At 42.1% G+C, this 16,426-nt stretch overlaps 1 protein-coding gene across 1 annotated transcript in view; it reads right to left on the bottom strand.

The window, feature by feature from the left end:
• The window catches only part of FNDC1 (fibronectin type III domain containing 1), a 72,912-nt gene that overhangs the window by 34,894 nt on the left and 21,592 nt on the right, over positions 1-16,426 (bottom strand). Inside the window, exons 2-7 of the mRNA XM_054063571.1 lie at positions 9,853-10,062; positions 8,042-8,140; positions 6,188-6,302; positions 4,793-4,980; positions 4,061-4,168; positions 621-809 (exon numbers count right to left, since the gene is read on the bottom strand). Of these exons, the coding sequence (XP_053919546.1) occupies positions 621-809; positions 4,061-4,168; positions 4,793-4,980; positions 6,188-6,302; positions 8,042-8,140; positions 9,853-10,062 (909 nt within the window). The remainder of the gene's footprint in view (positions 1-620; positions 810-4,060; positions 4,169-4,792; positions 4,981-6,187; positions 6,303-8,041; positions 8,141-9,852; positions 10,063-16,426) is intronic.

Here is a 16,426-nt window from a genome sequence, read left to right as displayed (position 1 = left end):
AATTACGAGAATATGAGACAATAATTTCTATATTAAAAAAATCTATATTAACCACTAAATTCTATATTAACCACTCTATGTGGCATTACTGTAACTTAGGTAAAACTTAGAGCAATTGAAATCAATCATCTAAAAGCCGGGCCTGCGGCATTGTATCAATGGAACCAAATCTTCAGTAGAGCTTAAGTTGTGTTGATGGTATGGTGCTGCATTATCCCATCTGAGGTTGTGTCCCACGTTCTTAGTTAACTCAGCAAATGTCCCCATCACAGCATCTTTTTGGCAAGAAGCAAATGCAAGGAGTAGTCCCTGAGTAAGCCAGAGTGAGAGTTGCCAGTAAAAGCGCAACCAAAGATGTAATCATAGTAGTCTTTGGCTTTTAGATAACAAGAGCGTGCATTGCCTTCATGCAGGAAATAGAGTATGGAATGAACATATTTTAAGACTCCATAAAATGTCCTTTTGCACGCTGCAGTAACAGAAACACTATTAAGGAAATAAAATCCCATGGGCCAGATGAAGCGGAGGAGAAAGCTAAGAAAAATTGATAAGAATGAATGTAACTGGGACAAAGACAAGAATTCGCAGAGTAAGCAATTGGTGCATGGCTTGGTTCTCACCTGCTGGAATGGCGACACTGAAGGCTTTAGACTGAGGACCTGGTCCCCTCCTGTTTGCTGCACGAATTTTGAAAATATAGCGCTCCCCAGCCTGCAGACCATCTATTATGGCTGATGTTGTAGCTCCAGAATAGGTGATGGACTTTGCTCCAAAAGGCTTGAGAGCCGGGGCGTATGAAAGAATGTATTCTGAAATGATTTGGCAGACGGTTGGAAGGAGGAAACTGAAAACAGTCCTGTTTCCAGCGGATAGACTGTATGGGTAGGATGAATTAGAACGTGCATTACTAAAATTAATACACTAGCAATGCACGCCAAGTCAAAAGCCGGAGTATAAAGACATAAGAGAGATACATATACATATATATGTAGATAAGTTGAACATTTGATCATCTTACAGACAAAACTAAATCACACTGATGACCTAATGAATAAGACAGAATATGTTCGCTATACCTTCTGAAAAATACATAAGCAACAATGTCCATTAGCATGAAGAGTCACCAACAGGAGTCAGAAGACAGCACCAGCTACAAAATGGTTTGGTGTACTGCACCAGGAGACGTTTGATTTTTTTTTTTTTATTTCTGGACATCTGCTAATAAAGGGGAAAAAAATACGTCCTCTGAAGAAAATTAACTGCCCTAAATCAGAAATAGTAGAGGAAATCTACAAAAAGGAAATGCACTGGAGACAGAAAATATGTATGCATACTGCTAGGAAAATAAGCACTGTCCAATTACTTGTGGAAATTTAGTTTGAAACTGCAAATGTTAGATAGTGTGGTTCTCCAAAATCAGAATACCTGTGATGTTACAGTTGATGGACCGCAAGCAGATTTTAAAATTTTGAACTTAATTATTAGCTACCAAGATATTTGCATTCAACAACACATATTCTTCCACAGAGAATATTCTTCCACAACATAACTTGGTCACAATGGTGGACAACACACCTTTGTTGTTGCTGACTGTATCCATGTCCACAACAAATAGAAATGTTAAGAATTGTTTTCCCACAGAAGTTATTTGGAAGGACAAAATAGTGGATTCACATAATTATTGTTCAAGACATCAGCATTAAAATCAGGTGACATCAATCATTACTATTAACTACATCCTTACCCTACATTTCTAACAGAGCCTTGACACAGCTATAGTCGTACTGTACTGCAAGACCTTAGTCATGTGAAGACTGCTCTGCCAGCCCACTCTGGTGAAACTCTACCAGCTCCAAAGGCCATAAACTCATTCCTCAGCAGTGCCGGAGCCTGAGAGGTATCCCCATGAAAATGCCAGTGCACTTACTTTAATGTTGGAAACAATATTACTGCAGTCAAATATAAGCGTTTCCAGCTGAGTCTCTGCTTAGACGGGTTTTAGCTGTAATCTACAGGGCAGTAGGTAAAATTCATGCCTGGATGATTGAGGTTCTTATTCAAAAGAGATCCTTCTACCAATAAATAACTGCACTGCATATTGCCAAATGGTAGCAAAAGCGAGCCTGTACAACAAAATTAAAATCTGACACACTGTGCTTAACCATAGCCAGGGCCAAACACCACTGCAGAGAAAGCAAAGCAAGGTCTTGCTGCCACTCAGGAAGCTCACCCTGGTCTTGCTCTTCAGTTTAGGATTGCTGTGGTACCTATGCTCTGTGTTAGCTTTCTGTGTTGAGAGAAATTTCATCCCTATAGGAATAATCGCAGGCATGAAGAAGAGTCTTCTCAATACACTCTCACGGAGTGCAGGTAAGATCTCAGTCATGTGCAGGCTTCCTTTGCTTTCCAGACTTCTGTAAGAGGCACAGGTATTGGAAAACAACAGGATTTTGAAAATAAATTCCAAGGGCTGACAGCTTTCTCTTTACAGAAAGAAACAATACTTGAGGAGTCACAGTCCCATGATAGGAAAATTCTAGAACAGAGTAACACTTTTAAAGACAGGAAGCTTACTTTTTTTCCTGAAAACCATCCCATATTCATTGTGTTAAGAAATGTGTCAAGCACAGATCACCAAAATGAAGAAAAAAAAAATCAATATTTTATATGCAAATGCATTTAACGCTTAATTGAAAAATCAATGTCTTAGAAGATATTGTAAACTTTGGACTGGTTTTGTTTATTTTAAGATACAGAAGAGTTGCTTTAATTGCTGAGGCAGTGGTGTAACTTCTGGTAACTCTCAAATGGCTACAGAAGGAATTTTCTTCCACTACTTTAATACATGATATAAATATATAAAAGAAAATGATTGAAAAACAAAATGACCAAAAGACAAAAAAATCATGATTATCACATGCTATCAAAATTACTATGAGTTGCTAATTCAGTGATTTTATTTACCCAGAATAAATATAATTTTTGGCATTTATTTAGTTTAAAAATAAGACCTCTCCTGTAATACTTCATGCTCAAGAAAAATAATGATATATTAGATGTGGATAAGCATTTAGGCCTTGAATATCAGGTATCTTTAAATTTACTGCCTTAGATAAATCATCTAAAGATCGGCAGTCAAAAATGGGCAAAGGGCTACAGACTGCTCAAAATTAGGAGCAGATCTGAAATTTCAGATAATGTCCCTGCATGACCCTACTTTAGGAAATAATTCTCGAACACAACTGCAGCTCCATTGAAGCCATTGGCAAGACTCCTACTAACTTCAATGAGGAAGGAATTCCACCACTGCCCTGAAGAACACATAAAGTAGGTCTTGTAAGCAGACACGGTACACTTCCCTCCAGACCAAAGGTTTTTTAAACCCCGAGATGCTACAGTGCTGATAAGACACCTCCAGAAACTTGTGTAAAATAATAACACAACACTGTCAACCACCAGAGAACAGCAGTGGCCAAAAAAATCAGCCTATTCATTTTCAGAGGGGAAAAAAAATCCCAGAAAGCTGCTTTCTTAAAAAATTCTATGCAAGTAAATAGCCACTAACAAACTAGCTTCATGACCATGTACAATAATACTACAGTACACAAGGTTTATGTGTGGTATCTGTTGAAATCACTGTTTGCACTTGCTTCTTATGTTGAGGCTTTCCTTCTGTGAAAACTAGAAATAAAACACAACGTAAATCCACTTTTTTCTTGGAACTACTCAAATTTTCCTTCTTCACCTAACTGTTACACATCCTTTGGGAAACTTCCTTCTTGAGCTCCATTTCAACCTGCTTATTAATGGAAGAAGAGGTAAGTATGCATGCGTGACACTCTGGGAACTTTGTGACATCCCAGGCACAAGGTGACGATGGATTCCCAGTGGCAGTGCAGAGATGCTGGGCTGGAAATAAGAAAATCTTGCTTGAGGATAAGCCACTAAGAAGTGAAAAAATCCTGGCACAGTCAGCAGTTCCAGCTTGCTGCAGAGTGGCAGTCTGGCTTCAAGAAGACCAGTTCTTTGAGGGGGTTAAAAACTGGCTGCTATTACTTACCTTTGACTTTTCCTTCACTTTCTGGAAGAGCATCCCAGGATGCTGCTACAGAGGTTGGTTTCCCCTTTAGTGGCCAAACGTCCAAATTTTCAGGTGCACTGGCAGGAGCTGTGAAATATCCATATGCCAAAGAGGCAAGTAAGAAAAGCTGACCTACACAGCATACACCTTTTGTTCCTTCTCATAGCAGAAATTCCTACATGGCCATTCAAAGACAAATGTGAAGAGCACACATGGCTCAGGTGCATGCATGCCTGTATTACATTTTGTGAAATTTTATTCCAGACTTCTAGGAACAGGCTGTCTACACAAGACTGCTACCATATCTTAGCTAAAATAATGTGGTAATTCGGTTGTTATAGATCACTTCTCTGTACCAAAGGAGCCCCACAGTTTCTCCGTGGTGGAGGCAGGATTTAAATTTACTGCCCATAAAGAGGGACAGCAGCCAGGCAGCTCCTGCTGAAGGAAGGGTCACACCCTGCAGCTGGAGTCCACAGCGCTGATCCATCCCCTAGAAATACCCAAATCATCTCCCTCTTTTCTCACTGTGCCACAAGAACAGCCACAATACTAATGTGGGGATGCACACAGCAGCATAGAGGCTTTTCCCATGTCCCCAACCATCTGCTGCTCCAGGCAACCACTTATTCTGCTTCCCCTCAAATCAGCCCCACTTCACAGCTTAAATCCTAAGATTTGTGTTACCCCAAGGATCTCTTGAATACATACCTGCCTCTGGGGTCCGTTGGTAAACAGACACGCTCCATTTGCCTTCCTTTTCTCCCTCCAAGATTTGGACAGCAAACTCATACATAGTGTCTGGCAGCAGATTTTCCACCAACGCCCGCCGGTTGGGCACCTGCTTGTAATCCCACCTTGCTGATTCCCCCTTTTCCCGATAGCGAACACTGTATTGCCTGGGATTAGAAACACACAAAAATAAAAAATCACCTGTCAAAATCTAGCATTAGCAGAATAGGAGAGAAACAAGACTGCTTTCCCCTCAGCTAGCCTTACTGGGGAAACTACCGAAATGCAAACAACAAGGTACTACCACCACCAAGAGCCAATTATCTTTTAAGCATCTGTTGTACTCTAATGGAGCCTGACTGCCTTTGCTCCCAGGGATGGACCGCTCTTTCCAGCCTCTTACTCAAAACATCTCCTGTCCCAAGAGAAGCTGCAGGGCTTTCTGAACCAAGCCAGATGTCCCAAGGGACTCCACCACCATCCCACCACCCCATGGCTGCAAGCAAGTCCGGATGACTGGGATTTCCTTGCTCCCAGAGCAGTGCTGGCAGCTCAGTTCCCACATGTCTGCCCAGATAATGGCTTCCACAACAAAACTGAGAACATCTAAAATTACCACTGCTCCTGCTGTGCCCTTTGGTGTTTCAGCCCCAAGCTGCATAGCCTTTTGCTGTTCCCAGGCTGAGGAACACAGTCCTGCGCTTTCAGACCTCTGGCAGTTTCCAGCCCCTTTATTTTGGTCTCCAACTGGTGTTGCAAGCTGCTGTGAGCCATCCCCTCCCATTCACAGGAGATCCTGACTTGCTTGGCCCCAGCTGCACTGGGCTCCTGGAAGGCCAGCAGATGCAGGAGGCACTGATGGGCACCTTTCCCATTACAGAGTGATGCCTCCTGCAACCACAGTATGATCATCTTAAAGATATAGTCTGTTCTGACAAACTTACTCAATGCCTCACCTTTGACTCTTTGTGGTTTGTGTCCCATCCACACCCCAAATTCTTGAGGATTTGCCAACTGTCATGATATACCAACATTTGAAGAGCAAAAATATCCCTGGTTAGTACTGACAACACTCAGAAGGGACCTAAACCCCTGTAGTTCAGCACTTACACAGGTTTCTAAATACTAGAGACCAGAGTGCAGAGAGACGAGTAGGGTACATCTCCCCACATCCGCCCACATCAGGTTTCTATTAGCTTCTTTAAAGCATCTCCTACCAACCACTGTCATAGGTAGGGATATGTAAATTCCTACACTATAAGCTAAATTAGCCCCTAAACCAACTGCAATCAAATAAATACAAAAGCAATCAGTGGTCCGTTGGTAGCAGTTCACCTTCAGTATACATTCAGAAGAGAAAACAGGCCTAACTACCTATTTGCTGCAACCTTCTGTTTTTCATACAGTGGGTCTGTCCAAGCAACAAGCACAGACTGAGAGGACATAACTCGAACTGTTATGTCTTGTGCCACCTCCACCTCTTCCTCCTCTGAAACGGCAAAAAAAAATAGCATTTCAGTAACAGTATTGGAGTTCCCATTGAAAAAAAAGTAGCTGTCTTCAACTGATGTTTTGACACACACAGCACAGGTGAAAAACAAATATAGCGTTAGTGAAAAACTAAGCACGTTGACTATTGAAGACATCCCATCGTTTCTTCTGTTAGTTGCCTGCTTACAAGACCAGCATACTAATATACTCTACAGTCCTTCAGTATTCTGTCAATGCCCAAATTGTTACTTACAGCAAATGCCTTTCTTATTAAGATACTGACATTCATCATCTCTGTCGAACTCACTGTTCGCTGCTGCTTGGAGCTGCTTGGAGAGCAGAAATTTTGCCTTAGAAACTTTTTGGATTTTAAAATTTTGTTCCACATTGAAGGGCAATAGGATCATAGAGTAGTGTGGGTTGGAAGTGACCTTAAAGATCATCCAGTTCCAACCCCTCTGCCATGGGCAGGGACATCCCACTAGATCAGGCTGCCCAAGGCCCCATCGAACCGGCCTTGAACACCTCCAGGGATGAGGCATCCACAACCTCCCTGGGAACCTGTGCCAGTGCCTCACCACTCTCATGGTGAAGAAATTCTTCCTAACATCTAGTCTAGAACCAGGGACTGTCAAAAATTCTTCACAAGGGAGAATTACTGCATAATTTACATTTTTAAGTGCTTCAAACAGGTTGTTTGTATTCAGCTTTTCATTTTTTTATGGTATATAAGCAAAAATTAAAAAAAAAAAGCCCATTAAAGTGGGGTGTTTCAACATATCAAAATACCCTTCACAAATAATTTACAAGACTATAAAATTAAATTAAACTAATCTGATTTTTTTGAGGTTTTTAGTTTTGATGAGGCTCCTGTTTCTGTCTGTCCGTTAGAGTTTTTCTAGTGTAGCCTACCTACCACCCCATGAAAGATTTTCTACTCCATGACACTACTAGTGTCAGAGCGACCATTCCCAAGTCTCCCAGAGGCACAGAATGCACGAGGCACAACTTTCCAGCCCAAGTTTTAGAGAACAGTAACACTGAAAAAATATTGATGTCTCAGGGAAGGCCAGTAAACTCTGGTATGATTGCATTCTCTGGGGACCTAACTAATGTATGACTGAAATCCAGGAAAGGATTGTCTTTCTCTTCAGTAGGTAGCACATTACTGCAAACCCAGCTCCGCATGCACAGAAAGCAGGCGGCAGGAAAGCACATTCTTCCAATGAGGTTTTTATTGCAGAGAGTTCTCAAGACAATTCAAACTCAGAACCTTACTCATCCTTTTTAATCTCAGCAGGAGTATGTAATGCCTTCTTTCCAAAAGAAAGTGAAAACCTTTTCTGGCCAGGTTTAGGCTCCTGTAAATCAACCCTTCAGAAAAGGAGGCAGATGTCTGCCAAGAAGTCATACCATTTTGGAAGTCCTGGCTTTGATTTAATCAAGTCTTCTCATGTGGTTACTGCCGTGCATAACATTTGCCAATGGCTACAGAGGAGGAGATTAAAACAAAACACCCGACAACAGAAACAAAATCAACCATGAAGCAGAGTTATGCCATTTAATTAATCCTGCTTGAATTAGAGAAGCAATTGGAGATATCTATCAAGTTCTTTAACACACAGAGAAAAACCTAGCAACTCCAGCACCAAAAGACTTGCAGTCTAAAAGTCATAAAGCTATCTCATTGTGTTCAAATGTCTCCATGAAATGAGAGCAGATGTGAAAGAAACATACCTGTGACTTTCCTCTTTGTTAAAGATGACCTATAGACAGGTTGGCTACGTCCTTGGGAGATCTTTGATGGCAGTGAAACCACATGAACTGACTCAGAGGCTGTATGTGTGGGGGAAAAAAGTAGAGGCTTTCCTGTAACCTTTTTCATTTAAAAAAAAAAAATTGTCTTTTCAGGCAGAACTCTGTTTTATTATTTTCTGAGATACAAAAGGAGAAACTTCCTCAAAAGGTGGACTGGATTATTAAGATACATTGCATTTATGCCATAGGTTTCAATATGCATACAGTAAGAACAGTAAGGTTGGTATTTTAGAAGCAGAAAAGCAAATTACTAACATTAAAAAAAAAATAGTTTTACAATAGCTTTAAGTTACTCTCTAGATAAGCAGATAATTTAAAAAGCACTTGTTTTCTTTCTTTAAGAAAACATAATATAAAAGCAGTGAAAACAGGAAGTAGATGCAACACACCATGTTATTCATTATTTCTCTTCAAGATTAAGTATATTACTGAACTCCCACTAAGTCCATGATTTTCATTGACTTCTGTACTGCCTGGACAGGCTCTCATCCCACACAGCAGTGGTACATGCTGGCAACAAACAAATGGGGGACCATCTTCCACTCATGTCTCCAGCTTCCCACCTCAGCACGGACCCCAGAGCCTCCCCTCCACGAGCAGTGTATAGAAAAATGAAAAAAGTGAAGAGATACTAGAGAAAGGATGAGAAACAGGTAAGAGATTCCTTTAGGAAAAGGTAGAATAACTGATAAGGTCTCTAGGGAGTTCCCTCTCTTACAACAGATGGAGATGAAAAATAATACAAAACCCAAAAAACCGGGGACATGGACATTTACATTACAAAGCCAGGCCATGTGTGATTTCAAAATCATCATCCGTTTGTAACCCAAGATCAGACCATCTATGGGATGAGCTTCCAGCCTACAGGAGAGATTTTGAGAGAAAGAAGCCTAACCTTGAGCAAACACACCTAAACAACAGAGAGCAGCCTAAGCTTGCAGGAGGAGGATTAAAGTAAGGCTCGTGAGTGCAGATCTAGTGCCTGCTTGGGCGAGAGAAGCTTATGCAGCAGGACAGAGACAGGTCAGCCACGACACAGGCAAGTGACAGAAATAGTGAAAAGGGAAACAGCCTCAGGGGAAATAAAACCCTTGCAAGCCCTATCGATACAATTGGATGGGAAATCTTTCAAATCAAGAGCACATGATCTAGGGCACAAGTGCAAACCATCACAACATGACAGGGATGGGACCGCACAAGAGGCTAACCTGACTGTTTCAGGAGCCCTCAGTGACCAGAACCTCATGAAGGAACTGCAGAGAAAATGGACATGAGAATAACACTCTAGTATGGAACTCACGAACATTTTAATGGTAAGTGTGGATATGTTTAATTAAGGAATTATTTTTTTCCTCACTGGCCTGAAATAATGTAGGGGCACAAAATATAAGAAGAGGACACAAAACAATGGGTTAAGAGTGGCCCTACCACATGCAAGGAGAATTTGAGCTATGCCTATTCTCCCCTGCTCTTCACCCTGCTATTAATAAGAGCAACTCACACATGGTGCCTCTTTAACACAGCATCAGCTTCCGCTACAGTTTATACACTGGTCATCACAGTTTTCTGTTAAGAGCATGTTACACAATATAAGTATAGCAAGCATTTTCATTTTTAGGAAGAAGAAATTTTGAAGGCTACAACAACATGATCTGTGATCACCTAGCAGCCACGGGGGATCACAGAAGTGTGCCAACTCAGCTAGATGGTATCAGGAAAACGTGACTCACCTAGTTTTCTTGCTTCTTGATTTTGTCGCTCTTGCAGCAGGGGGGCATAGCTCATCCTGCGGCTGCTCTCTCCATACCCACGAAGGTAACCTTGGGATCTGCTGCGTGGACCCCTCAAGCCTGCTCCATAAGGTGGTTTCCACCGAAAAGATAATTTGCCATCTGGAGACTGGGCGCGCATTCTCAAAGGTCTGTTTGGCACGTCCTTCTCTTCAAAAAATAAGCAAATACACAAATCACATCACAGTTATTATGAAGCACATAATGTATAACAGTCAACTTATGTCTGTTGCAAGCACATATATTAAATTACATCGGAATAAAGGGCATAATTTCATAGTTTCTAATTTTTTGCTACAAAACCCAACAGCAGTAACAAGTTTTCCAAGTGGGATGTACAATACTTAATAGTATCTTCTTCCAGGCTTTTCAGACAGACTGGTGCAAGACATTGAAAGTGACAACATATAATAATACAAGGACTCCTCCCAGAAACTGGGGATGTCTCGTAGCTTTCCTGTTTAATCTTTTCCTTTTCCCTTTAAATCCCCTCTCCCTAGTTCAGGAATTCCAGTACACTATTTTATTGGCAAGTGCTAAAGGTCAGTGTAGAATGAAGAACATAACTATTTCACTATTTTTAAACTTTCTTTTAGAAAGTAACCTACATTAAAAGCACGTTCTCTTCCCCTAACCCCACTACTGGTGGTTCTGCTCTCTGACAGCCACATATTTAAGAGGTCTGTTCTGCACATGCTTCGACTCTTGACTTACCAAACTCCCATTATACGATCCCTTGAGCATCCCGCACAGGTACCTTATGTGAGTAATTTATTTTTACATCTGCTTGCAGATTAGTAGTGCTCTTTTAAGATGTTACACTGATGCAAGCATTACTCAAGCAACCAATTTGGTTGCTCTGAATGGCAGAACAGACAGCAGGAAGAAATATGCTGGCAGATCTTCCACACTTGTTGCAATATTTTGCCTCTAACCTTTTACACTGCACACTCAAAGTGGGCCACTCTCATTCTTTTCTAGCAGTGCCATCCTATCAAGTGCAAGGTTACACGAACCTGCCAGCACAGAGGTTACACACTGTATTCAAACCCTCTCACTCACTAGCTAAGCCAGTTATTGCAATCACAGCAATGTCAAGAGAACAAGAGACTTGCATAGCAACAGCCACCAGAGACCTGGACAGACAATGAAAGACAATGCATCAAAGTACCCCCTGTCAGAGCAACAGTGAGATTCTCTTCCCCGAACCAGTTCAGGAGTTCATATTTATGCATGACAGCACTTAAACATTTTACTTTTAAGTATGTGTTGATTATTGTATGTTCCTATATAAACAACAGGAAGGTCCTTTTCCAACATTTCTGCTCTGTGACACCTGCTATAACCAAACTGCTCACTGGTCCTGATCTTCTGACAAGGTTGCATCTTGTTACGTGCTCCTAAAAAATGTTCTTCTACTAAATTACTCTTGGGAAGAAATCACACCACCTCTCAAAACTGTTTGTAGAGCTTCTCTTGAAATACCTGTGAGAAATGCAAGATTGCAGTGCTGATGTGTTGTACAATATACAGGGAATGACACACTCCTATGAAATCCTGCTTTTCTACTGAAACACTGGGCAGCAGCTCAGCATAGTAAATCATGACTTTCTATTTTGCCCACAGAGAGATGGATCACCAGTTAAAATACATGGACTTCAGCACTTCCTCTCTTCTGTCTGCTCCTCACCACCCCAGCAAAACAAAGCAGCTATAAACCCAGATTAATCAGCCAGTTAATCTGGTTTTGCAGACACTTTGTGTTGCCAGAACAATGTAGAACACCTGGATTGCAGCAGTGAATCTGATCCGAAGTGTTTAACAAACAGAAAATGCTTTTTGCTATATAGTAAATACAGTTGTTTCATGAGGCTTCTTGACTGCTTTTCAAGGAAGGTTCTCATCACGCCCTCTATTAAAGAAATCTACCTGCTCCCTCCCATGTGGTTTATTTTTCTTACTCTCCTGAGCAGTTGCTCAACACCAGTTTCAAAAGCCTGATAGTCGCCGATCATGTAAACACAGAGCATTCATTCACAACATCATCATGGAGAACTGAAAGAGGGCAAGATTCAAGCTGGTCTCTTAATACCCTGCTCAAAGACCAACTGCCTCCAACATTGGATAAGACCAGCTCCAGTTTTCCCTAGCTCACTCTTCAAAACATTCCAGGACGGAGATGGCACAACTTCCCCATGGACCTATTCCAGTGCTGCACCAGCTACCTAGGGTGAAAGCTTTTATCACAAAATCATTTAGGCTTTAAGATCGAGTACAACCCTTAACGTAACACTGCCAAGTTCACCACAAAACCGTGTTCCTAAATGCCATATCTACACGTTTTTTCAATGCCTCCAGGGATGATGACTCAACCATTTTCCTGCACTGCCTGTTCCAGTGCTTGGAAACCCTTTTGGCGAAGTAATATTGTCTAACACCTAGCCTAGACCTCACCTGGCACAACTGGAGGACATTTCCTGTCTTCCTATCACTTGTTACTTGGGAAAAGAGATTGATACTCACCTCACTACAAGCTCCTTTCAGGTAGTTGTAGAGACCAATAAGGTCTCCCCACAGCCTCCTCTTTTTCACATTAAACATTAAACAGCCCAAATTCTCTCAGCCTTTCTTCATAAAACTTGTGCTCCAGACCCATCACCAGCTTCCTTGCCTTTCCTTGCCTTTCTTTGCAGATGCTCCAGCAGCTCAATGTCTTTCTTGGACTACGGGGCCCAAAACTGAACACAGTATTCAAGGTGTGGCCTCACCAGCACCAAGTACAGGGCAATGAACACTTCCCAGTCCTGCTGGCTATGTTATTTCTGACATGTCTTCCTAATGTCCAACCTAAACCTCCCAAACAGCAACTTGTGGATGCTCCTCAGTGTTACAACATTACATATGGATTGTCAACACCAAAAAGTGGCTTCCTTACAGCCTACAATCAAGTAGCAGATGTCTGCTGTGGGATGTCACCCCATCCTCCTGCTTGTCAGACTAGTCCACCCCCACTCCTACAGCCTCTCCTTGTAGCCTATGTGCAGGAAGTGGCCATCACCTCCCCAGATCTTATTCTTTCTAAGCAGTCTAGGCCTGGCCAGAGGAGAGTAACGCCACCTCTTAACCAGCCAAGCTCTCCTGAATGCCTGCATCTTGCCAGGCTGCACTGCAAGCATATTTTTCAGGTTTCCTTTTGGTGGCTCCATAAGCCACAAAGCACCAAAAGCCCACTGGCCCAGGGTGGCCAGGAGGGACACTGCAACTGATCTACTCTGTTCCCCCAGCCAAAGCCACGGCTTCCAACAGAAATTAAAACAGAGACCTGTAAGGGACAAAAGATACAAAAGGATTCACCTCAGCCAGACAGCCACGTGGAAAGCATTCAATCTAAAACAAAGGTGGCTTTAGGCAAAGAGGAGTTTATTGACCTGAATGCTGAATGCAGGAGACCAGCTGAGATTTTAAAACCAGGGCTTTCTAAGGCTTTGATTACTTTCCTCATGGTACCACCACACTTTACTGCCCATTGTTCCCATTTCACTAGTTAGCTCCAGTTGCTATGTATCTTTCCTTGTCATGGATTGACTGGCAGGAATCTGAAAGCATCCAGGATGGAGCAGTCAGAGAATGATTTAAACTGGTTTTGCTGGTAACTGCTGATCCATCAAACCCCATATTTTTGCATTAAGTCTGTGCCAGGTTTGACAACAAATGGATTTCTCATTTAAAACAAATAGCAGCAGAAGAAGCTTGCCCACCCTGCTGGAGGCCACAGTCTGGGAGCCATCAGGCTAGTCTGGGATAAGACTGAGGGCCCTGACCTCAGCCACACAGAGGAAGAAGGTGAAGTCAGGCTCACTCCACCTTGCACAAGCACCTGCAGGGCTCCTGTCCTGCCAGGCTCAGCTGCAACTCAGGGCCAGCATTCCCCAGTCAGGACATTTCCCACTGCTTAAGGCCCCCATGACACAGCAAGTCACTGCCACCTGTTGTCACAGACCCTGCACCTGAGAGCTCTCCTGCCCTGCTCTCCTCCTCTTGTCTTGGTTCCCAGAAATAGCCTGATTTTCTATGGGGAGGATAACCCTGGGATTGTGGAGGCTGAGCAACAAGAAAAGCTCACTGTGTCCTAAGGACAAGAGTTTGTTTCTGCTGGCCAGGCAGAAAAGAAAAGAAAAGAAAAGAAAAGAAAAGAAAAGAAAAGAAAAGAAAAGAAAAGAAAAGAAAAGAAAAGAAAAGAAAAGAAAAGAAAAGAAAAGGAAAGAAAAGAAAAACATTGTCCTAAGCAAGCTACTCTCATTAGGGAAGGGGTGGAAGGAGGAAGAAATAAATTCCATGTATCATTTAAAACATTCAGTTCCCAAAGAAGGCCCTTCTGGGAGGGACACTAAACACTGCAGGAACAATAGTCTTGAACCATTCACAGCTAATGAAAAAAGAATTAGATGATGCTGTCACCACAGGTCAAGCACTATGAAGATGCATTCCATCACCTTCTTGCATCACTAGGATCCCATTCACTAAATGTGAACTTGGAGATGGCAAGATCTGAATCTGCTCAAGAGACTAGGCATTGAATTTTCTTGCCGTGCTGGGCTAAAGAAAGCAAAACTTCTAGCATCAAGGCATTCCTTGAACCCTAGACAAAGGGAGACAAGAATAGGTCCAAGAAAAGGGGCATGGAGAGGAGGAGTTGAAACAGGGGAGATCAAAGTCAGTGAAAGAACTACTATAATAATATTAAAGGTGACGTGGAAATAGGAACATGCATGGATGAAGCCCACCTTCAACAGGACCTTGCACAAATACTCCAGCTCCCTCCAAACAAAATGACAGTGACAACAAAAATTGCCTGACTCAAACAAAAATGTCCACTGTGTATACAAGCACACCAATCGCAGCAACAATTGTGTGGAGATCTGTAGACAAAACCTCATCCTCCTGGAGGGAAAAAAGACACATCAGATTATAACTGTACGTTTTTACTCCCAGTGATGCAGAAAGTGGTTGATTTACCAACAGGAGGACCAAGCACCTACAGATACCCCAATATCTTCCTCACTGCCTGGCATAATGCATCCCCATATCACAAGCAGGATACATTGCATCACTGCTTACTCCGAGCATCAACACCACAGCTCTGCCCAGAGCAGCTGAGTCCAACCTAGATATGAATAAATGAGTTTCCAGAAATGGCCCAGGACATTGGTCACTTTCAGGGACTCTAAGCAGTGGGGAACATATCCACCACTTCCCTGGAAGTATGATCATGCCAGACTTTTCTCCCTACCTTTTACAATGGTCTAAACTGAATCCTCATTGGAAGATGGCCCTGACAGGTCCCAAGACAAGATTTTGGATCAGCATGAAAGCTGCACTGATGATAGCAACTAGAGTGCCTGTGGTTTGTCCTATTAAAGGCAGTAGGTATGACCTTTATGAAAGTGTATAGGACTACAACTGCCTGTTCCCCATTTAACACCTATTCTGGCACCCCAGAAATGCAAATGGATTTCCACAAAGTCTGGATGAGGTCCCAAATCAGTAGCAATGAAAAAGCTAAGCCTACAGATGCATTCACTTTCAACTCCCTTTTTTCTAATAAATTTGGGGAACAGCTACCAAGAGCTTGATTGAACTGAAGGTCCATTCTTCCTCATTCTCCCCATTATTTGCCCCTGTGAATAACAATAAGTTTTTCTCTTTTGGTTCCAAAACTGATTTAACACTTTTCTAGACCTCTGCTCTGGCCAAACTAAATCAACTGGTAAACATCTTCAGACCTCATCTAAAGAGCTACCTGCAACTGAAATAATACCAAATCCTTTTCTGTGTTCTGGAAAATGAGAAAGAGCCATCCCTTGTGCTCTCTTCAGCGTAGATTTCCAACACTATCAACAGCTGCAGGAATTTGTGTATAGTATCTTGGCCCCCAAAATGCAGGGCTGATTAAAGCTCCACTATCGACTTTTTGCAGTTGAAACATCCACTTGTATTGCCAAAGTTTCTGTGCGTGTCAGGACTGTAAGAGAACATTTTACAAATGATGTAAGTCCAGAGCACGAGGTCTAAGCTGAGGGTAAAACATCCCCTAAACAACCACACAAGGAGGCAGCTTGCACTTGCCAAATCACACAGATTCTTCAGAGGGCCTCATCAATTATCTAGCAAAGGAAAACATAAAATAGCTCCAGAAGAAAAGGCAAGTACTGACCTCTACTAATCTATCTATAACTGTGGGGAAATATACCCTAAGTAACTCAAACCTATTAAGATATAAGTGCAAAAAAAGTAGTTGAAATATGAGGTTACAAAAAATGAGGCACTTCAATTTGCCACCATAAGTCTAGGTAAAAATGTTTGGCAGTATTTCAGGCCTGGAAAACAGGACTTATAAAATGCGTTCTGCTGCAGAGAGAACACATATTTGTCACAGTCAACAGACAACATTGATATAGTCTACAAACATCCACCAACCTCTCTTTTCAGTTCAGACAGAAGTTTGTGAGGCTGA

This window comes from Cuculus canorus, chromosome 3 (assembly GCF_017976375.1).
Source record: "Cuculus canorus isolate bCucCan1 chromosome 3, bCucCan1.pri, whole genome shotgun sequence".
Taxonomy (NCBI): Eukaryota; Metazoa; Chordata; class Aves; order Cuculiformes; family Cuculidae; genus Cuculus; species Cuculus canorus.
This window is presented reverse-complemented; position numbering and strand designations above follow the sequence as displayed.